Source organism: Numenius arquata, chromosome 33 (assembly GCF_964106895.1).
Source record: "Numenius arquata chromosome 33, bNumArq3.hap1.1, whole genome shotgun sequence".
NCBI classification, from domain to species: Eukaryota; Metazoa; Chordata; class Aves; order Charadriiformes; family Scolopacidae; genus Numenius; species Numenius arquata.
Window position 1 is genome coordinate 563,198 of NC_133608.1, and position 22,679 is coordinate 585,876.

The 22,679-nt window shown below is 45.1% G+C and overlaps 1 protein-coding gene across 1 annotated transcript in view; it reads left to right on the top strand.

The window, feature by feature from the left end:
* Positions 1–22,679, top strand: part of BRD4 (bromodomain containing 4) — a 68,999-nt gene that overhangs the window by 37,108 nt on the left and 9,212 nt on the right. Inside the window, exons 10-16 of the mRNA XM_074165146.1 lie at positions 4,237–4,446; positions 5,112–5,311; positions 6,413–6,711; positions 8,741–8,851; positions 19,034–19,086; positions 20,003–20,387; positions 21,241–21,867. Coding sequence (XP_074021247.1) covers positions 4,237–4,446; positions 5,112–5,311; positions 6,413–6,711; positions 8,741–8,851; positions 19,034–19,086; positions 20,003–20,387; positions 21,241–21,867 — 1,885 coding nt within the window. The remainder of the gene's footprint in view (positions 1–4,236; positions 4,447–5,111; positions 5,312–6,412; positions 6,712–8,740; positions 8,852–19,033; positions 19,087–20,002; positions 20,388–21,240; positions 21,868–22,679) is intronic.

Sequence of the window (22,679 nt, forward strand, 5' to 3'; positions counted from 1 at the left end):
GGTCTCCCTCCACTCATTTTTTCCAACAAAAACAAACCCCAAAAATCTCAAAATAACCCCAAAAACCACCGACGCGGTCAATAAGGGCCAAAACCCAATACTGTTTGCCGTTGGAACGAGGCCGGCTCAGCCCCATTTGCCTCTTTAAACTCTTTTATTTTGTTTAATCGCCTCGTTTTTTGGTGTCCTCCTCGTTTTTTGAGGGAGGAAGAAGGAAAAACGCGACCGTAAAATGTCGCTTTTCTGCCCCAAAACGCCCACAAAGAAAAATAAGTGACGGGACCTGCTTGATTTTAATGACTTTTTTTTTTTTTTCCCTCGTTCTTACGGGGATGTTTCCTGCTCCCAAAAGGGAGAAGGAGCCGGGGAGTTGGGGAAAATCCATTAAATTGGGCGAAAAGATATAAAATTGGGGGGAAAGCTGTTAAATTGGAGGGGAAAGGTATTAAATTGAGGGAAAAGTTATAAAATTGGGGGGGGGGCTGTTAAAAATGGGAGAAAAGCCATTAAATTGGGGGACAAGGTATTAAAAATGGAGGGAAAGCTGTTAAACTGAGGGGGAAAGGTATTAAATTGGGGGAAAAGCTACTAAATTGGGGAGGAAGCTGTTAAATTGTGGGGGGGGGCTGTTAAAAATGGGAGCAAAGCCATTAAATTGGGGGACAAGCTATTAAAAATGGGGAAAAAACTAATAAATGGGGGGGTGAGGCTATTAAACGGAGGGAAAAGCTATTAAATTGGGGGGAAAAGGTATTAAAAATGGGAAAGCCATTAAATTGGGGGAAAGGTATTAAATTGGAGGGGAAAGGTATTAAATTGAGGGAAAAGTTATAAAATTGGGGGGGGGGCTGTTAAAAATGGGAGAAAAGCCATTAAATTGGGGGACAAGGTATTAAAAATGGAGGGAAAGCTGTTAAACTGAGGGGGAAAGGTATTAAATTGGGGGAAAAGCTACTAAATTGGGGAGGAAGCTGTTAAATTGTGGGGGGGGGCTGTTAAAAATGGGAGCAAAGCCATTAAATTGGGGGACAAGCTATTAAAAATGGGGAAAAAACTAATAAATGGGGGGGTGAGGCTATTAAACGGAGGGAAAAGCTATTAAATTGGGGGGAAAAGGTATTAAAAATGGGAAAGCCATTAAATTGGGGGAAAGGTATTAAATTGGAGGGGAAAGGTATTAAAAATGGGGGGAAAGCTATTAAATTGGGGGGAAAAGCTATTAAAAACGGGAGAAAAGCCATTTAATTAGGGGACAGGCTATTAAATTATGGGGGAAAAGCTATTAAATTAGGGGGGGGATCTATTAAATTGGGGGGAAATCTATTAAATTATGGGAGAAGAGCTATTAAATTTGGGGAAAAGCTATTAAATTGGGGGAAATCCTGGCTTCTGAGGAAGATTCCAGATGTTTCATTTCCATCCAGATGTGAAGCTGCTGCCGCGGCGCAAGAAAACACCCCCGTCCTTTATAATTTTTTTTTTAAATAAAAACCCAGCTCAGGTTAGGGCTGCTTTAATTTGACACAAATTTTCACCGAATAAATGCAAGTTTGGGCTTATTTTTAGCGTGGATTTTGTCAAATTCATCCTTTTACTCGTATTTTTTCTGGATTTTCTGGGAAGAAAAACACAATTCTCGCCTTTTGGCTGCTCTTTGCTCTTTATTTGCTCTAACGAGGATCGTCGCAGCCTCTTTAAACGACGTCTCGGGGTGTTTTCCAACCAGCACCGGAACGAATCCGATGTGAAATTCCAATAAATCCTCTCGGGGGCTGCCAAGGACCGAATATTTTGATGGAAACTCAGGGTTTTTCTTTTTTGGGGGGATTTTTCACCAGTTTTTTTTTCTGGAAGAACATCCTCAACGACGGGAATCGCCAGATCTGGACTGAGAAATTGGGATTTCGCCCTCATCAAGCCCCTGGACAAACTCAGGAACACGGCCCCACACGGAGCAACCGCTGGGAAAAACTGGATTTTGGACAAAAAGAGTTAAAAAAGGGGGCTTTTGACTGCAAAAATCCCACCAAAAATGGGTGTTTCAATATTTTGGCCGCCCCGTGGTGGGGATGGACGGAGCTGGGGACCGAAACACCGGCTGGATCCCGCTTCCCGGGGACGTCGCTTCTCCCTTGGCTTTTCCTCTGCTGAGAAAATGGATTTAAGAATTAAAAATTACGGGGGGGGGGGGGGAAAGGAGGTTTCTGGAGCTTTGCTGAAGTTTGGGAACAAAGTCCAGGGTTCAAGTTGGGACTTGAGATCCAGTAAAAAAAAATCTCGGCGGCCTCTTGCTCAAGGAGACGCCTCGTTATCCCTCGGCCTGGAAACCTCCGCCGCCGAAATAACCCGGTTTTCCGCTTTTTCTTACCATTTCGTCATCGTTTCTTGGCTTTTTGGGGTTAACGCCAGCTCCTGGCAGACGTTGGGGGTTTATTTCTCCTGGTATCGGTGATGGACAAACCATCGGGGTGACGGACAAACCATGGGCAGTAAGAATCCCTCGGGCATTATTTAGAAATAAATGAAAAGAATTAAATGAATATTCAATAATTAAATAAAATAAGAAATAAGGCATTAATTAGCTCCTTATATACTCCCAGGATTTTCTCTTCCATCCATTCCTGGGTGGATTCCTGGGGATCCGTCGCCTTTTTGTAAGCCAGATGCTTCCGAATCCATGGATTTCTTTTTAACTCCACACAAAAAGAACTTTAAATTAACTTTTCTGTTAATTAAGAGACTAAATAGGTATAAAAAAACCACCAGGAAGGTTTTATTTCTGACTCTTAAAAATGAAAAACAAACAATGGTGCGGCCTTTGCCGCCGGCGTTAATCAAGGACCGGACTTTCTGGTTGATGGAAAAACACTAATTAGGTCGTAAACGCTCGTTAAGTGCGGTGATTCAGCGCCAATTAAATGCCAGTTCCCTGGAGGATTTCCCAAATTCTGCTCCCATTTCCCCTGAAATGGGAGCCCGAGCGAGTAAATGGATGAAACGGCTTTTGCCAGCAGGTGGAAGCAGCGAAACAACATCTCCAGCGCCTGGAAGAGCTGGAAAAACGCCCGGAAAAAGGGGAGGAGGAGGTTGAGGACAGAGAAATACGGTCCCGGGATGCTCCGTCGGTTCGAGTTTTGAGAAGAAAAACGGAAAAAAACAACAGAAAGAGCCCAAAATGTCCTTAAAAACCCAAGGATGAGCCTCAACTGGAAGAGCTGGAAACCTCCGGGAAGGAAAAGGCGGCTTGAGTTAAATCCACGCCGTTCGATATCGTGAGGTGGTTGATTCACTGGAATATCCAAAAGAAAGAAGAATCGAAGGCTGAAAGTCAAAATTGTGGGACAGGAAGGAGGAATTCTCCTTTTGTTGCGATTCGGCATTGAAGAGGTGGACACCGATGGTCCTTCTTCCCACCATCCCTTGGGTCATCTTCTGGGGGCTCCTTCCGGGCTCCAAAAGGAGTCGCTGAGCTCAGAAATAAGTCCCCAAACACCTAAAAGGAGGGGAATCCACCTCATTTTCAGGTCTCGCCTTGTAGGAGACGCCAAAAAAATGGCATATTTTTTTGGCTGCAAGAACTTGGCCCTTCACGAGGTGGGATCTTGGGGAGAAAAAGTCTCTTTTTGGATGCAAGTGGGACTCGATCTTCTGGGAAACTGAAAAAAACCAAAACTTGGCCTTTCAACGAGAAGGCACCGAGAAATACAACCGGGCTCCAAACCAGGGGGTCCCACCTTATCTGTCTCGTTTAAATGAAAATGGATTTTCATGTCGAGTTTTAAGGAGAAAAGAGGACTTTCCCGTTGTTGGGAAAACTGGAATTCAACCATCTCCAACCTGTCGCTCTTTGGGATGACGGGAGAGGTCCTTGCGTGAGGGTTTGGGTTGAATCGAGGTGGTTTTCACGGGGCGTGGGTTGAGAAAATCCAGGTTTGGTGAAGAGAAGACGGGAATGGAACCACCAACCCATCGTAGAAGATCTCAAGAACCTGGATGACACAGCTTTTAAATGACTCTTGTCCTTCTTGCCGGTAATTTTTCCCCCCAAAACCATCTTGGAGATGGTCAAAATTCCAAAAGAACTTGGAACTTTGAGGAAAGTCTACGACATCACAGTGTTGAGTCCTTGGGTGGAGACCACAAGGCCGTAGGGACCATCCTGGAGATCCTGACCACGTTTGTCGCATCCCATTTTGCCCAACCTCACGTTATTTTTCCCCCGCTTTGTGTTTCCAGGACGTGTTCGAGATGCGCTTCGCCAAGATGCCGGATGAACCCGAAGAACCTGTGATTCCGGCTTCTTCTCCTGTGGTGGTGCCACCTCCCACCAAGGTGGCTCCACCTTCATCGAGTGACAGCAGCAGTGACAGCTCCTCCGACAGCGACAGCTCCTCGGATGACTCCGAGGAAGAGCGAGCTCAGCGATTAGCGGAGCTCCAGGAACAGGTACCGCCACGGCCTTGGGGGTTGTCCAGCCTGTCCTTCTTCTTGACCTCGGTGGCCCCAGGGTCTTTGCTCAAAGCCGTAGACGTTCTGGTTGGCCAGTGGTGACCATCAACCCCCAAATGGATGGTTTTCAAGGGAAACATGAAGGAATTGGGTGGTTTCTTCAGGAAGGTCCTTCCAGTTCCTGGCAGGACACCCCAAGGTGGTCCCCAACGGCAGGAGCTCAGGATATGGAAATCGGGGTGCAATGGGAAGGTGGAAGAACCAACATAATTAATAGGAGAAGATAAGAAAGGGTTGGGAAGTAGAGAAAAAAGTTAATTAATATAGAAAAATTAATGAATATGACTTTGCTCAAAGTCGTTGACTTTCTGGTTGGCCAATGGTGACCATCAGCCCCAAAATCGTTAGTTTTTAAGGGAACCACGAAGGAATTGGGTGGTTTCTTCGGGATGGTGGAGAAATAACCCTCAAGAGGTTGTCTCCATCCTCTCCCAGTGGTCAATAATTGAATGTACAGAAATTTGGGTGGGATGAGGAGCTGGAAGAACCAACGTAATTAATAGGAGAAGATAAAAAAGGATTGGGAAATAGGGAAAAAAGTTAATAATTATGGAAAAGGAGGAGGTTCTGGGTTAAATGACCTTGACGTTGGTGTCTCCCAGCTGAAGGCGGTGCATGAGCAATTGGCGGCCCTGTCCCAGCCCCAGCAGAACAAACCAAAGAAGAAAGAGAAGGACAAGAAGGAGAAGAAGAAGGAGAAGCACAAAAAGAAGGAGGAGCTGGAAGAGGCCAAGAAGAGCAAAGCCAAGGAGCCGCCACCCAAGAAGGCCAAGAAGAGCAACAGCAACAGCAGCGCCTCCAGGTCAGCCCCGTCCCGCTTCCGGTTTCCTTCGATGTGTCGTTTCTCTTCGCTAATTAACTTAAGTATTGATGAGTGACACCTAGGGCTGACCCCCTGCCAGCCCCTCCCCTCCCCAGGCTTTGGGGTCCTTTGGGGTCCCGATTATGGGGGAAAAGGGAAAAAAAATCCCAAAGTGTCACGTTGTTGACCCTCAAACATCAAATTCTCTCATTTTTCTTCCTTTTCCCTTTTTTTGGAAGCTGTAGGCTCTAATTTTCGATGGAAAGATGCTGGGAGTCCCAAATTTAATGCACTCGGGAAGGGGAGGCAGAACCTCGGGATTGAACCCAAGGCCAAAAGGAGTTAATTGGCAGATTTTGCTGTAACGAGGTGAAATTAAGAGAGAAGGAAATCACAAGCTCAACCTTCTTGTCTTAAGAGCTGGTTGAGGTCAACCTTGGGTGTCTGCAGCTGGTTGAAGCTCAACCTTGGGTGTCTACACAGGTTGAGCTCAACCTCCTTGCCGTAAGAGCAGGTTGAGGTCCACCTTGAGTGTCTACAGTTGGTTGAGATCAACCTTGGGTGTCCTACAGGTGGTTCAGCTCAACTTTGGGTGTCCTGCAGCGGGTTGAGGTCAACCTTGGGAGTCTGCAGCAGGTTGACCTCAACTTTGGGTGTCCTACAGCAGGTTGACCTCAACTTTGGGTGTCCTACAGCAGGTTGACCTCACCTTCAGGTGTCCTACAGCAGGTTGACCTCAACTTTGGGTGTCCTACAGCAGGTTGACCTCAACTTTGGGTGTCCTACAGCAGGTTGACCTCAACTTTGGGTGTCCTGCAGTGATTTGAGGTCAACCTTGGGTGTCTGCAGCGGGTTGAGGTCAACCTTGTGTCTCTAATGGCACATTGAGGTCGACTTTCTTGTCTCAGGTCAGGTTGAACTTGTCTTTCCACGTCCCAGCCTCGTGGTGGAGCTTCGTGCTCAGGTTCTCCATGAAAAAGATGGATGGAAATTAAAATTTCGGTGACGACCTTGAAGATGTTGGACCCAAACGGCTGCTTTTCGTCCCGATTCATTAATAACCTTTTTTTTTTTTTTTTTATCTTAATTGTTATTAATTAGTAAGAAGGAGGCGGTGGCGGTGAAGAACAGCAAACCCCCTCCCGCCTACGAGTCGGAGGAGGAGGAGAAGTGCAAACCCATGTCCTACGAGGAGAAACGGCAGCTCAGCCTGGACATCAACAAACTGCCCGGCGAGAAGCTGGGCCGCGTCGTCCACATCATCCAATCGCGAGAACCCTCCCTCAAAAACTCCAACCCCGACGAGATCGAGATCGACTTCGAGACCTTGAAACCCTCCACCCTGCGGGAGCTGGAGAGATACGTCACTTCCTGTTTGCGCAAGAAGAGGAAACCTCAAGGTAACCTTTTTTTTTTTTTTTTTTTTTTTTTTCCTCAAAAAATCTATTTTTTGCCTTATTTCAGCGACGGGTTTCCCAGGCTCCGGATGGAGAAGGGGGAGGAAAAAGGATGAGTGAAGGGATTGAGGCGCTCGATCCCCTTCTCCTGTGAAAAAGACCAATTCATATTTTTAAACTTAATTTTAAGATTTTTAAAATTTTAAAATTTTTATTTCTAAATTTCATTTTTAATATTTTAATTTTAAATTCTAAATTTTTTATTTTCTTTTAAACATTTTTTCATTAAAAATATGATTTAATTGTATTTAATTTTTAAATGTCTAATTTGTAATTTTATTTAACCTAATTTACTTTAAAATTTACTTGGAAATTTTAACATTTTGAAATTTTAGTTTTATTCAAAATTTTTAACTTGCATTTAATCGTTAACTTTTTCCATTTTTTCATTTTTATGTTCTATTGACATTTGAAAAATTTTAATTTCAAACGTCTTTAATTTTATTTAATCTTTAAAATGTATCTTTCTCCAATCAACTTATTCGAAATTTAAAAATTAAGAATTTTTTAATTTGTTTTCCTTTTAGTTCAGTGCTTTAGCCCAGGGCTCCAGCGGCCCCGGTGGCTCGAGCAGCTCCTGGGCTGTACCTGCACCCGCTTTTATTCTCATTTTATTCTGATTATTCTCATTTAAACTCTTAAAAAGTGAATTTCGTACTTCTCAGCGAAAATTTTTAATTCTTTTTTCTTCATTCTCACTTTAAGCTGTTATAAAAAGGTAATTTTACACTTCTAAGCAAAGAAATTAGATTTTCTTTATTCTCATTTGCTCATTTAAGCTCTTGAAAAACAAATTTATACTTTAAATGAAAAATCTAGATTTTTTCTTTATTCTCATTTATTCTTTTTTATTCTTATTTACTCTCATTTCTTTTCATTTAAGCTGTTTTTAAAAAGACAAATTTATACTTTTAACCAAAAAACGAAATTTTCTTTCCTTCTCATTTATTCTATTTTCATTCTGATTATTCGCATTTAAGATACTTTAAAAAGGGCAATTTTATAAGCAAAAAATTCAACCTTTTTTGTCTTTACTCTCTTTTATCTCATTTTATTCTGATTATTCTCATTTAAGCTATTTTTAAAAGGACAAATTTGTACTTCTAAGGAAAAAATGTAACTTTTTATTCTCATTCTTGTTTTATTCTGATTTTTCTCATTTAAACGATTTTAAAAAGGGTAATTTTACACTTTTAAGCAAAAAAAATATATTTTTCTTTATTCTCATTCTCATTTTTATTTTTCTCATCTAAGCTACTTTAAAAAGGGCCATTTTATACTTTTTAAAAAAATTAACCTTTTTTGTCTTTATTCTTGTTTTATTCTGATTATTCTCATTTAAGCTCTTTTTAAAAGACCAATTTTATACTTCTAAGCAAAAAAAATTAGATTTTCTTCTCTATTCTCACTTATTCTCGTTTTATTCTGATTTTTCTCATTTAAGCTGTTTTAAAAAAGGGCAATTTTAAATTTTTAAGCAAAAGATTTAACCGTTTTTTTTCTTTATTCTTGTTTTATTCTGATTCTTATTTAAGCGATTTTAAGGACAATTTTATAGTTTTAAGCAAACAAAATTAGATTATTTATTCTCTCTTATCATTATTTTGTTTTATTTTGATTTTTCTTATTTAAACTACTTAAAAGAGTAATTTTACACTTTTAAGCAAAAAAGTTATGGGTTTTTTTCTTTATTCTCATTCTCATTTTTTTCTGATTTTTCTCATTTATTTTAAAAAGGGCAATTTTAATTTTTTTAAGCAAAAAGCGTAACCTTTTTTTTTCTTTATTCTCATTTTATTCTCATTTAATCTATTAAAAAAAAAACAGGCAATTTTATAATTTCCCGCGGCCCCGACCTCTTGCCCTTAAAAAAAAAAAAAATAATGGAATTTTCTGCCCCGGTGGTTGGGGGAGGGGTAATTAATTAAGGAGCCGTTAACGATGTCCTGTCCCATCCCCCCTCCCCTTGCAGCGGAGAAGGTGGACGTCGTCGCCGGCTCCTCCAAAATGAAGGGATTTTCCTCCTCGGAGTCCGAGAGCAGCAGCGAATCCAGCTCCTCCGACAGCGAAGAGTCCGACACAGGTTAGAGCAGCTTCACTCCCGCTTTTCTGGAGAAATAAATACGTTTTCAGTCCTGGCTCGGTCTTTTAATTCTTTTTTTTTTTTTTTTTTTTTTTTAATTTAATTTAATTTAATTTTTTTCTCTATAATTTAACCCAAAAAAATCAATTTGCGGGGCTCCACGGGGACAACTCGGCCGGTTTTAAGGCAAATACATTGAATTTTCCGAAGGTTTTTTGTGTTTATGTTTTAATTCCTGCTTCAGTCTTTTAATTCTTTTTTTATTATTATTTTTTCTCCGTAATTTAACCAAAAAAATTCAATTTTGGGGCTCAAGAGGGACAACGTGGCTGGTTTTAAGCCAAATATATTGAATTTTCCGGGGATTTTTCATGCTGAACTTGGCTCTGAGCGCGGGAGGCAAAACCCATTGTCTGCGGAATCACCAAAATCGGTATTTTTAGATAAAAATGATGTACTTTTTACTCTAAAGAGACGCGTAAACTATTCCCCCCAGCACCGCTCGTGCCACAGAGGATGGAAAAAGACGGAGGGAGTGGGGTTTTATGTGGAAAAGCCTTATTTTTAGATAGAAAAATATCTATTTAAAATTAAATTTCAAATTTTAAATGAGTTAAAATTAACATTTTGAATTTTAAACGACTTTAAAATTAGCATTTCAAATTTTAAGCTGTTTTTAAAGAGCTATTTTGAATTCTAAACTATTTTTAAATATTTTGAGTTTTAAAATTAACATCTTGAATTTTAAACTTTTAAAACTAACATTTTGAATTTTAAACTATTTAAAATTAACATTTCTAATTCTAAACTATTTTAAAATTAACATTTCAAATTTTACATTATTTTAAAATTATTTAAAATTTTACATCATTTTAAAATTAACATTTTGAACTCTAAGCTATTTTAAAATAAACATTTTGAATTCTAAACAATTTTAAAATTAACATTTTTAATTTTAAACCATTTTAAAGTTGACATTTTGAATTTTAAATGGTTTAAAATTAACATTTCAAATTGCTTTTTGGAGCTTGGTCGGGCAAACAGCGCTGCAAAAAGGGCAAAAATCCCCCCAAAAAATAAAATTAACCCCAAAAACTAAATATGGGACTCGCATTTGAACGTGGAGGCAAAAATTCCCATCGATCCTCCGTTTTTTAGGGATTTATTTCTGTGGGATACATCTGGGGTCTGATCTCGTTGACCATATTTATCTATTTTCATTAATAAATTTGAAGAGTTTCTCTATTTTAAATTTTCTTTCTCGGGGAGGAGGTTGAAAGGTTCCGACGGAGCGTTTCAGGGCGACTCGATGCGACCAAAAAATCCAATTATTTGCTGTTACATTTTTTTTCATGTGATGGGAAACAGCAAAAATTTGCCGTATTTGTGCGCTTAAATTCCTATTTTACCCATTTTCTCTTTATTTCTGCCAAATTCGCCATCCCATCGACCCAAATCACCTTCCTCTGGTGGAGCCTTGACTTTGGCCAACGGCAACTGCTCCCAAATCCCAGCATTCCCGGCGTCGCGTTTCCCCAGGAAAATCTCCCCATTAAATGGCTAAAAATCCCCCAAATTTGGGTTTTCTTTCAAATTCTCCTGTTTTTTTTACTCCCCGGGATCACAGGATCCTCCCCCCGGGTCGGATTTGGGCTGAAGATGGTGGAAAGTGGGAATTTTGGGGAAAGGTTACAACGAGCGGCATTAATTAAAACCTTAAAAAAAAAAAAACAAAAAATACTCTTCCGGCCCAAAAATCCGCTCTTCGGAAAGAGCAGAAAATGCTCTTTTTTGGGGTTTTCACCCCAAACGGTGGCCGGGTGGACGCGGGTTGTTCTTACGGTAGAGTTTTTAGAGGCTTTTATGCTCTTTTTTGAGCTGGTTTTCCCCAAATCCGTCATTATTCCGGCGTTGGCCAACGCCGTTGGGTCCCTCTGGGACTCGTTGGCCAACGTTGACCCTGGGTTCCTCTCAAGGCGGCTCCGGCTCCGGATTCCCCCGGAATGATCCACCTGGAGGGGGATTTTGGAGGTTAATCGAATTAATTAATCTCTTCTAATTAATGAACTGCTGATTCCCGGTGGGTTTTTACTCTCCCAAAGCCTTTTTTCCCCCCTTTTCCCGTAAAATACTCAATGGAAAACCCTTCTTGAAGGCGTTTTAAGGTGTTTCAAGACCTTTTGGGGGCTTTAAGTCGATTTAAATCATTTTACGACCTTTTAAAAGACTTTTTAAGGTGCCGTGAGTCATTTTAAGACCTTGTAGAAAGACCTTTTAAGGTGCTTTAAGTCGATGTAAGAGCTTTTGAGACCTTTTAAATGACCTTTTAAGGTGCTTTAAATCAGTTTAAGGCCTTTTAAAAGAATTTTTAAGATGCTTTAAGTCTCTTTAAGTCGTTTTAGGATCTTTTAAAAGACATTTTAAGAAATTTTAAGACAATTCAAGTCATTTTATGGCCTTTTCAGAGATGTTTTAAGGTGCTTTAAGACGTTTTGAGTCATTTCAAGACCTTTTAAAACACATATTAAGGGGCTTTGAGTCAATTTAAAGAATTTTAAGACCTTTCCAAAGACTTTTTGAGGCTTTTGAAGTCTCTTTAAGTCATTTTAGGATCTTCTAAACAACATTTTAAGATGCTTTAAGACCTTTTAAGACACTTCTAAGATGTTTTTAAAACAGTTTACAAGACCTTTTTGAGGTGCTTTAAGTCGATTTAAGTAATTTTAAGACTTTTTAAGGGGCTCTTAAGTCGATTTAAGATGGTTTAGGTCCTTTTAAAAGACGTTTTAAGATGTTTTAAGAACTTTTAAAGACCTTTAAGATGCTTTAAGGCCTTTGAAAAGACTTTTTAAGGTGCTTTAAGTCGATTCAAGATGTTTTAAGACCTTTTCAAAGGTTTTTAAGACATTTTAACGACCTTTTACGGTGCGTTAAGTAATTTTAAGACCTTTTAAAAGACCTCTTAAGGTGCTTTAAGTCAATTTAAATAATGTTAAGACATTTTAAAAGGCCTTTTAAAGTGCTTTACAGTCTCTTTACGTCATTTTAAGGCCTTTTAAAATACCTTTTTAAGGTATTTTAAGTTGATTTCAGTCATCTTAAGACCGTTTAAAAGACCTGTGGAGGGGCTTTAAGTCGATTTAAGACCTTTTCAGAGATGCTTTAAGACCTTTTAAAGACTTTTTAAGGCAATTTAAGGTGGTTTAAGACCTTGTAAAAGGCTTTTTAAGGTACTCTAAGACATTTTAAGGCCTTTTCAAGACTTTTTGAGATATTTTAAGCCCTATTATTCACACCGCGTGTGATTTGATGACCCCGAGTGGGACGGGACGATGAGTTTTACCGGAAAATACTTTGATATTTGTATTTTTGGGGGGAGGATTTGTACATATTTGTATTTTTTCTGGCACCGGTGCACTGGTTGGAGCGGAAAAAAATTAGATTTCAAATTCCCTGATAAGCTTTAAAATTCACCCGGCGATTTTTAATGAGATCTGGCCTCTTAATGATCTTATTTTCTATTAACGAGGGGTTTATTTGTGTCCCCCCCTCGATGGGTTCATTCCACATGATAAATGTTCGTGACGTTAAAATCGGTGCCGACCGTGGATTTTTTTCCCTGGATTTTTGCTTTTCTTTGGATTTAACACTAAAAAAACCACAGACGCGGCGGAATCGTGAGCGGGAATTAATTGCAATTAATTACAATTCAATTTTTAGGCTCTTTTAAAGGGCGGGTTTGCCCTTTATTTTCAACCCAGAGCTTTTAAAATGGGAATTATTTGGGTTTTTCCCCCCTTTCGAATCCGTGCGACGGTTCCATCCCCCCACGGGGCTGGAAATTGAAATATGTTAATTTATTAAATTAGGTGTATTTGGCCAAAAATCGGCCGAAACTCAGAAATTCGGAGACTTCAAAGGGAGGGAAAATAATAATAATAATAATTCTGATTTTTGTGGCGTCGGGGGCGGGTCTGAGCCTTCGCCTCGGGCTCTGAGAGGGTTATTCCGGTTTAACTGGTTTTAATTAGCAATTAGTGGGTGTAAATGACCCCTCCCTGGGAGCATCGGGGGAGGGGAATTGAGCATCGGCGTTTTGGGGGGGGGGGGAGGGCTTCAAATCTGGCGGAATTTTTTGGTCGGCACCAAATTTGGGGATTTTAATGGCAAAACGGAGGGGACCCTCCCTCTTCATCCTCACCCTTTGGCGGGATTTTATCCCCCAAATACTTCGGAAAACGCTTCCCAGGACCCAAAATACCGACCGGGGGCGGGGGGAGAAATCCCTAATTATTATTGCACTAATTATTAAGAGCGATTAAGACTTTACAATTAAAGCGGAGCCTCCGTTGGGTCATGGGGGGTTAATTTTGCGAATTTTCTGCATTTTCCTGGAGGAAAAATGCCTTTTTTCCGCATTTTATGTTGTATTTATTGGCCGAGGCGGAGGCGGCGCCGTTGCCTTTAACGAGGGATTAAATGTCGGGGTTAGAGCTGAAAAACCCGGTTTTTGGGCAAATAATTAAGCGCTTCTGCTAACGAGGTATCGGCTCTATCGTTAGGAGGAGGGGCGTTAATGAGGGGCTGGGTAATAACGAGGTGGTGACTCCCAGGAGTTTAGTTCGGAGGTGTAAATCACAATTAATTGGGTTTTAATTAGCGGGAACTGGGGTTTAATTCAGAAAAACCCGGGTTTAATTCAAATTTAACTGGAAATCGCAGGTTCCCGGGTTTAATTCACAATTTCCTGGGTTTAATTCATAAAACACCCAGTTTAAATCCACAGATACCTGGGTTTAATTCACAAATTCTTGGGTTTAATTCAAAATTTCCCGGTTTTAATTCATAAATACCCAGGTTTAATCCACAAGTTTCTGGTTTAATCCACAAATTCCCGGGTTTAAATCACAAATAACTGGGTTTAATCCACAAATACCCAGATTTAATTCACAAATAGCTCAGTTTAATTCATAAATACTTGGGTTTAATCCACAAATTCCCAGGTTTAATTCAAAAATACACACTTTTAATCCACATATACTCAGGTTTAATTCAGCATTTCCCGGGTTTAATTCATGAATATCCGGGTTTAATTCACAAATATCTGGTTTAATTCACAAATTCTAGGGTTTAATTCAGCAAAACCCAGATTTAATTCACGAACTCCTGGGTTTAATTCACAAATAGTTGGTTTAATCCACAAATTCCTGGGTTTAATCCACAAATTCCTGGGTTTAATTCACAAATTCGTGGTTTATTTCACAAATTTCCAGATTAAATCCACAAATACCAGGTTTAATTCAAAAATACATGTTTTTAATCCACAAATACTCGGGTTTAATTCAACATTTCCCGGATTTAATTCATGAATATCTGGGTTTCATTCACAAATTCCCGGGTTTAAATCACAAATAAATGGGTTTAATCCACAAATACCCAGATTTATTTCACAAATAGTTTAAATATCACAGTATCACAAATATCTGGGTTTAATTCACAAATTCCTGGTTTAATTCAGAAATTCCCGTTTTAATCCACGAATTCCTGGGTTTAGTTTAAAAATACACGGTTTTAATCCACAAATACTTGGCTTTGATTCAGAATTTCCTGGGTTTAATTCATGAATTCCTGGGTTTAATCCACAAATTCCCCGGATTTCATTCCAAATTGCCCGGGTTTAATTTATGGCTCCTTTGTTTTAATTTAAAGGTTTAATTCAGGGTTAAACCGGGTTTAATTCAGGGTTCCCGGTTTAAGCACCCCCTCCTTGGGTGCAGCATCCAACACCCCGTCAAAATTTGGGTCAAAATAGGCAAATTTTTGGTGTATTTAATCGGATTTGGATTAAACAGCCCAGCCGGCAGCGCCGCAGTCGCCGATATTCCCGATTTTGGGGGGGATTTGTGGGGTCCGGGGCAGGGGGTGGGGGGTGGGGGGTGTGTGAAGCCACCGCTTCCACCTCCAAGAGCAGAGTTAGTTAAAATTGACCTTTTTTACTAAAAAAGCCACATCCAGCACCAAATCCGGGAAGCCCCGTCGCTCCTAAAACCGAATAGAGCTTCCCTTTGATAGCAAAATAATGATGTTTGTTCGCAGTATTACATCCAAAAGTTGCTTTTTGGGGTTTATTTTTTAACTTCAAGGCGCTTTTGGCATTTAGTATATTTTCCCCCAATAAATTAATTTGTTATTTTCCTGGGAATCTCGAGGCGGGGGGAGGGGAATTACCGTGGCCTCGGGATTTTATCGGAATGTATAACTGCATGTTTTTAGCACGCTTGTCATTTTAGCTCGATTTTTGGGGCCCAAACGCACCGGTTTCAGAAAATGGGGGTGAATTTCACCGAGAACGGATTTTTTTTTAATAATCGCTTTGATTTAGATTTAATATTTTTTTCCCGCTTCACCTCCGTCTGCTCCAAATATTTGGTAGAAATCTGTTTATTTTGATCCTCCCTCCGCGCGTCTCGGGATTTCGCAGCCATGTAACCTCCGGCTTCTTCCCTCTTCCCCACCCCCCCCCAAAACCACCGAAAACCAGCAAAAAATTGTAAATCTTTGATATTTTTCTTTTTAAATAATAAAATCAATAAAGTGGCTTGCTACGGAAAACGCCCTTTTTTTGTATAATCATGGGATTTGAACCAATAAGGTGGAAATTAGGACGATAAGGAACCGTATGTCGGGGTTTTGCTGTCGCAGGTAAATTTGGGTGGGAGTAAAAAGATGAGGATTTAGGGAAAAATAAAATATATTCCTGTGGCCGCCGACGGGAGCGGAGCCTCCTGCACCCGTTTCCCCTAAAAGCGGCTTGAAATGATGTCACGGAAATGACCTTTTTCTTTACCGGGGGTGATTTTTAGCCCCACGGGTGAGATTTAACCGGCCAACGTGGAACGGGGTCGGAGATGGGACGGGGCTTCTTCTCGGTGCTCTTGGTCCTCGGGGAGGTGCTGGTGGAGACGTTGGACCACTCAACGCCAACAGTGACCCAATGGTGGTCTTCAGCGGTGAAGAAGGTTCATCCTTCGTTGGGGTTGGCATCTCTGAAGTCACCAATGCCACTGGGTGATCCCTCTGGGACCATTATGGCTTTGCCCCTCATGGTCTCCATTGGCTTCATCTTCTTGGTGAAGTCACCCCTGAAATGCCATCAGGGTCGGAGATGGGACAGGGCTTCTTCTTGCTGCCCTTGCTCCCCGGGGAGATGCTGGGGGAGATGTTGAACCACTCAACGTTGCGTCAACTGTGACCCAACAGTGCTCTTAAACGGTGAAGAAGCTTCATCCTTCGTTGGGGTTGGCATCTCCAAAGTCACTAATGCCCCCTGGGACCATCGTGGCTTTGCCACTCATGTCTCCATTGGCTTTTTCTTCTTGGTGAAGACATCTCTGGCCAATGTGAAGCACCATCAGAGTCAGAGATGGGACAGGGCTTCTTCTTGGTGCTCTTGCTCCCTGGGGAAATGCTGGTGGAGATGTTGAGCCACTCAACACCAACGGTGACCCAACAAGGGTCTTCAACGGTGAAGAAGCTTCATCCTTCATTGGGGTTGGCATCTCTGAAGTCACCAATGCCACTGGGTGATCCCTCCGGGGCCATCTTGGCTTTGCCCCTCGTGGTCTCCGTTAGCTTCATCTTCTCGGTGAAGGATCTCCCAAAGCATCCGTTCACGTGGTAGCGGTTGAAGAGGTGATTCAAGCGGTGGGATTCGCCCATCCTCTCGGAGAGCCACCAGGTCCAAGGATGGATGGAGGAGACCTCAACCATCTTCCCCGAAGGAGCAACACCGGAGAAGTGGGTTTTGGGGCAGCCAACGCTCCCGGTTGAGCCATAGAAGCTCCTTTTCCCACACAAAATCGGGGCAGGGATGTCCTCAGCTGTAACACCCGGCTTTTTTTCGGCAACCGATGCTTCATCCCTCCCGATCCCATCTTACTTAGTCCATGGCTTTTCTCCTCTCTTCCCACCCAACACCTGTTCTCGGTGGATTTCTCCCGATTTTGAGGTTTCTTTACCATCCTGTGAGCGTTTTTATCCCGATTAAATCGGGGGGCTCCACGCAGCCACCTCTGCTCCCCGGTGGCTGCGCCCGGACGTGTCTTATCCGTAGGGAGCATTTGCCGGAGAAACTTCTCCCCGTTCCTTGTCCCAGCTTCTTCTCCGGCATCAGCGCGATGATGGAAGAGGACATCAGGTCTTGGTCTTTCTGGAAGGTGGGTCTGCTCCTGGCAACTCTCTGGATCTGTGGATGCCCATCTGGAGCAGTGGATGCCAGTTGGGGTCCACGGATGCCCATCTGGAGCCACAGACACCCTTCTAGATCCATGGATGCCCATCCAGAGCCATGGATGCCCATCTGGAGCCTTGGACACCCTTCTGGAGCTGTGGCCACCCATCTTGAGCCATGGACGTCCATCTAGAGCTGTGGGTGCCAGTCGGGATCTGTGGGTGCCCTTCTTCATCAGCCACGAATTCCCATCCGGAGCCACAGACACCCATCCAGATCCATGGACACCCATCCAAATCCATGGACACCCACCCAGATCTGTGAACACCCAGTCAGAGCCTTGGACACCCAACCAGATCCATGGGCACCCAGCAGGATCTGCGGACACCCAACAGGATCCATGGACACCTGACTGGATGCAAGGACACCCAACTGGATCCATGGTCGCCCAACGGGATCCTTGGACACCCGACGGGATCCATGGGCACCCATCCGGACCCATGGACATCCAAACGGAGCCGTGAACACCCAACTGGACCCAGGGGCACCCAACTGGGCCCATGGGCACCCGACCGGATCCACAGGCACCCAACCGGATCCACAGGCACCCAGCGGGATCCATGGACACCCATCTGAACTTGTGGGCACCCGGACGGATCCTTGGACGCCCATCCAGATCCATGGGCACCTGATCAGATCCACAGGCACCCAACAGGATCCGCGGGCACCCAACTGAAGCCATGGACACCCAACTGGCTCCTTGGATGCCCATCCAGATCCATGAGCACCCAACGGGATCCATGGGCGCCCATCCAGATCCATGGATGTTCAGCCGGATCCACGGGCACCCAACCGGATCCCACCGGATCCAGGCCGTAACGTCGGGAATCATCAACCAGGGGCTCCAAAAGCCTTTTTCACCTTGAACCCCAAAAACTTAGATTTAAAACCAAACATTTTTAGGTGAATTAATGGAAACTGAGCCCCCAGCGCCGAGATTTTTCCCAAAAAACCTACTTTTTTATCTATTTCAGCCTTAAAATCAGCAAAAGGGCCGATACCCGTCACCGGCGCTGCCTTAGAATTAAATAAAAAATGGATAAAGGAGCCAACTTCAGAAATTAATTTAATTTCTGGAGGGATTTCGGGGAAAATCCTATTTGGGAGATGCTTCCCGGGGATCGGGGGCTATTTCCACACACCCCCCCACGGAATCGTCTCCGCGAGGGTTTTATCCGTTGTGTTTTGCCCGATTCCACGTCAAATAAAGGGCAAAATCCCCGCCCTTCCGAGGGATTTTTGGGGCTGAATAAGGGTTTCCAGACCCTGTATTTTTATTTCTCCGGTTTCTTGGCGCCATTTGGGGAGAAAATCCTGGGAAATTGTCTCCCTCCCCTCCCCCCGGACCCAAACCATTTGTTTTCGATGACGATGCTTGAAAAATATCTCCGGGAGGGGAGGAGGCGTGGGACGATCCTGTGGGAAAAGCCGCCGAACCCGGATTTAGGAGGGAAAACGGGGGGAGGAGGGTGGAAAATTGAGGTTTTTGCTGCCAGGATATTTGAGATATTATTTATTTTTATTTAATATCCCTCTTCCTGCCAAGTTTCTCGCTCCTTCTCTCCGCCCCCGCCTCCTCCTCTGGAGCGAGGCCGAATTCCTGGAATAACTCGAGTGTCCCGGTTGAGCGATGGCTTTTCTTGGCTGTTGGGTTCCTTCTCCGCCACGAACACCCCGGTGGGGAGGGGGAGGGGACTGGGGGGGTCTTTGCCTTCATTTTAATTCTCCTTTCGGGGTCCCTGGGGGAATCCAACCCCATCGATGCCTAAACCCTCCCCCCCCTTTTGCCGTCATCGGTCCCGAATCCCGTTGGGATCTTACTGGGGGGGGAGAGCGGCACCAGTGGGTACTAACTGTGTTGTCCCCCCCTCTTTTTTTTCTTTTTTTGGCAGAAATGGCACCGAAATTGAAGAAAAAAGGGCATTCAGGGCGAGAGCAAAAAAAGGTAGGAAACTTAATGTCCTTCTCGTCTCCCCTGAGGTGGGATGGAAGCCCCCGGGGAGGTTTGGGAACGCCGGGAATGGGGCTGGGCCCCCCCCCTCCTTCCTTGCAAAAAGCCTTTGGGTTTGGCTCGGAAACTCCTGAGCTGGAATTTTGCGGGGGGTTGGTTAAAAGGGACACCGGGAAGGTGGGTTCGGTGACTGAGAGGGCACTTTGGTCAACAGGAAGGTGTTTTTGGGGACTGGGGAGGTGTTTCAATGACCAAAAAGAGATTTTGGTGACCAGGAAGAGGTTTTGGTGACCAGGATGGTGTGACCGGGAGGACATTCTGGTGACTTGGAGGCATTTTGGTCACTGGGAAGGCATTTTGGTGGCCATGAGGGGGCACTTCATTGACCAGGAAGGGATTTTGGTGACCAAGAAGGTGTTTTCATTGACCAAGAAGGTGTTTTCGGTGGCCAAGAAGGTGGTTTTGATGGCCAAGAAGGTGTTTTCATTGACCAAGAAAGTGTTTGCATTGACTGAGGTGTTTTTGATGACCGAGAAGGTGTTTTTGATGGCTGAGAAGGTGGTTTTGATTGTCAAGAAGGTGGTTTTGATGTCCGAGAAGGTGGTTTTGATGGCCGGGAAGGTGGCTTTGATGGCCGAGAAGGTGGTTTTGGTGACCAAGAAGGTGTTTCCGTTGACTGAGGTGTTTTCATTGACTGAAAAGGTCTTTTTGTTGACCAGGGTGGTCTTTTTGTTGACCAAGAAGGTCTTTTCGTTGACCGAGAAGGTGTTTTTGTTGAGCAAGAAGGTCTTTTCGTTGACCAAGGTGGTCTTTTGGTGACCAAGAAGGTCTTTTCGTTGACCGAGAAGGTGTTTTTGGTGACCAAGAAGGATTTTAGGCAACTCACGGCTGGTTTTTCCCCCTCCTTTAGCATCATCATCATCACCACCAACCGGTGCAGCAGCAACCGCCGCCGCCGCAGCCGCCTCCTCCGCCGCAGCCGCAGCAGCCCCCGCCGCCGCCACCGCAGCCTTTACCGCCGCAGCCCCTCCCCCCCCAGCAGCCCCCGCCGCCGCCGCCCCCCGTCCCTCAACAAGCAGCTCCTCCGCCCATGAAGTCTTCTCCTCCGCCTTTCGTCCCCGCCCAGGTCCCCGTCCTGGAGCACCCGCTGCCGGGGAACATGTTCGACACCATGACGCATTTCACCCAACCCATCATGCACCTCCCTCAACCGGAGATGGCCCCCCATCTCCCCCAGCCCCCCGAGCACAGCACTCCTCCCCACCTCAACCAGCATGCCGTGGTGTCTCCTCCAGGTGAGCCTTTCTTCTGGGGACCAGCCCGACGAGCGTGGTCCTTCCTCGCCGGGGGGAGGAAGAGGATGGTCTTGGGTTGGGTGGGTTTTTGGTCCTCCTCCTCGGACAATAGGGGGTGGTGGGTGGGCGAGGGGAGGTTCTCCACTCCCGATGTCCATTGTCTACCATCTCATAGAAGGGTTTGGGTGGGAAGGGACCTTAAAGACCATCCAGTGCCACCCCCGGACACCTCCCACCAGAGCAGGTTGCTCCGGGCCCCCTCCAACCTGGCCTTGAACCCCTTCAGGGATGGGGCAGCCACAGCTTCTCTGGGCACCCAGGTTGCTGGTGGCTTTCTTGGCCACCTTCTCACCTCCTCCTTCTCACCTTCTCCTGCTCTCCATCCCTTCCCCCCCCAGCCTGGATTTGGGCTTGGGATCGCCCCGACCCCATGTGTAGGAACTTGCCCTTGGCCTGGTTGAACCTCATGAGGTTCTGATGGACCCACCTCAAGCCTGTCCAGGTCCCTCTATCTGCTGGCCACCTTCTCACCCCCAAGTCCTTCTCTGCAGGTCTGGTCTCCAAGCCTGGATTTCGGCTTGGGATCGCCCCGACCTCATGTGTAGGACCTTGCCCTTGACCTGGTGGAACCTCATGAGGTTCTCACTGGTCCATCTCAAGCCTTTCCAGGTCCCTCGATCTGCTGGCCACCTTCTCACCCCCAAGTCCTTCTCCTGCTCTCCATTCCTTTACCCCCCAGCCTGGATTTGGGCTTGGGATCGCCCCGACCCCACGTGTTGCCCTTGGCCTGGTAGAACTTCAGGAGGTTCTGATGGACCCACCTCTCATCTCCTCCCCCTTTTTTTCTCCCCAGCTTTGCACAACGCTCTGCCTCAGCAGCCCTCCAGACCCAGCAACCGAGCGGCCGCCCTCCCCCCGAAGCCTTCTCGTCCCCCGGCCGTCTCACCGGCCATGGGCCAGCAACCCCTCCTCCCCCAACCCCCCCTGCCCCAACCCCCCCAGGTCCTGCTGGAGGACGAAGAACCACCTCAACCTCAACCTCCGCCGCCGCCTCCTCCTCCTCCTCCTCCCCCCCACCACAACCTGCCCCTCAGCGCCAGCCAGATGCAGCTCTACCTTCAGCAGCTGCAGAAGGTGCAGCCCCAGAGTCCTCTTCTCCCTTCAGTGAAGGTCCAGACCCAACCCCAGCCCCCCCTCCAGCCCCCCACCCACCCCACGGTCCAGCAGATGCAGCACCAACCTCCGCCGCCGCCGCCACGGACCATCCACATGCAGCCCATGCCCTTCCCCTCCCACCTCCCCCAGCCCCAGCCCCCGCCGCCGGCGCAGCAGCAGCAGCCCCAGCACCCCCCACCCTCCCAGCCCCCACCGCCGCCGCCGCCGCCCCCACCCCCACCGCCACCGGCGCCGGCCAAACCGCAGCAGGTCATCCAGCACCACCCGTCGCCGCGGCACCATAAGCCCGATCCCTACTCGACGGGTGAGCAGGACAAGGGGTTGAGTTCCACGGCTTTGAGCCAAAGAGGGGCGTGGGGCGACAGGGGGGTGGTGGGGGTGGGTTCCACGCGGCCCCCCGGTACCCGTCGGTAGAGGGGAGAGGGTGTCCAGGTTCTCAGACCTTTGAGGAACTCAAGAATGTCAAGGTTTTGAGGATCTCAAGTGTTTGAGGATCTTGAGGATCTCATTTTTTGAGGGTCTTGAGGTTCTCAGATCTTTGGGGAACTCGAGGATCTCAAGGTTTTGAGGATCTCAAGTGTTTGAGGGTCTTGAGAATCTCATTTTTGAGAGCCTCGAGGTTCTCAGATCTTTGGGGAACTCAAGGATCGACCTCAAGGTTTTGAAGATCTCAGTTTTGAGGATCTCCAGGATCTCGGACCTTTGAGGAACTCAAGGATCGACCTCAAGGTTTTGAAGATCTCAGTTTTGAGGATCTCCAGGATCTCGGACCTTTGAGGAACTCAAGGATCTCAAGTGTTTGAGGGTCTCGAGGTTCTCAGATCTTTGAGGAACTCAAGGACTTCAAGTATTTGAGGATCTTGAGGATCTCAAATTTTTGAGGATCTCGAGGATCTCAAGTATTTGTGGATCTTGAGGTTCTCAAATCTTTGAGGAACTTGATCTCAATTCTTGGAGGAACTCAAGGACTCAACTTTTTGAGGAACAAGGTTCTTGATTTTTTGAGGAACTTGAGGATCTCGAGTCTTTGAGGAATTTGAGGCTCTCAAGCTTTCCAGGAACTCAAGGATCTCATTTTTGAGGATCTCGAGGGTCTCAAATTTTCCAGGATCTCAA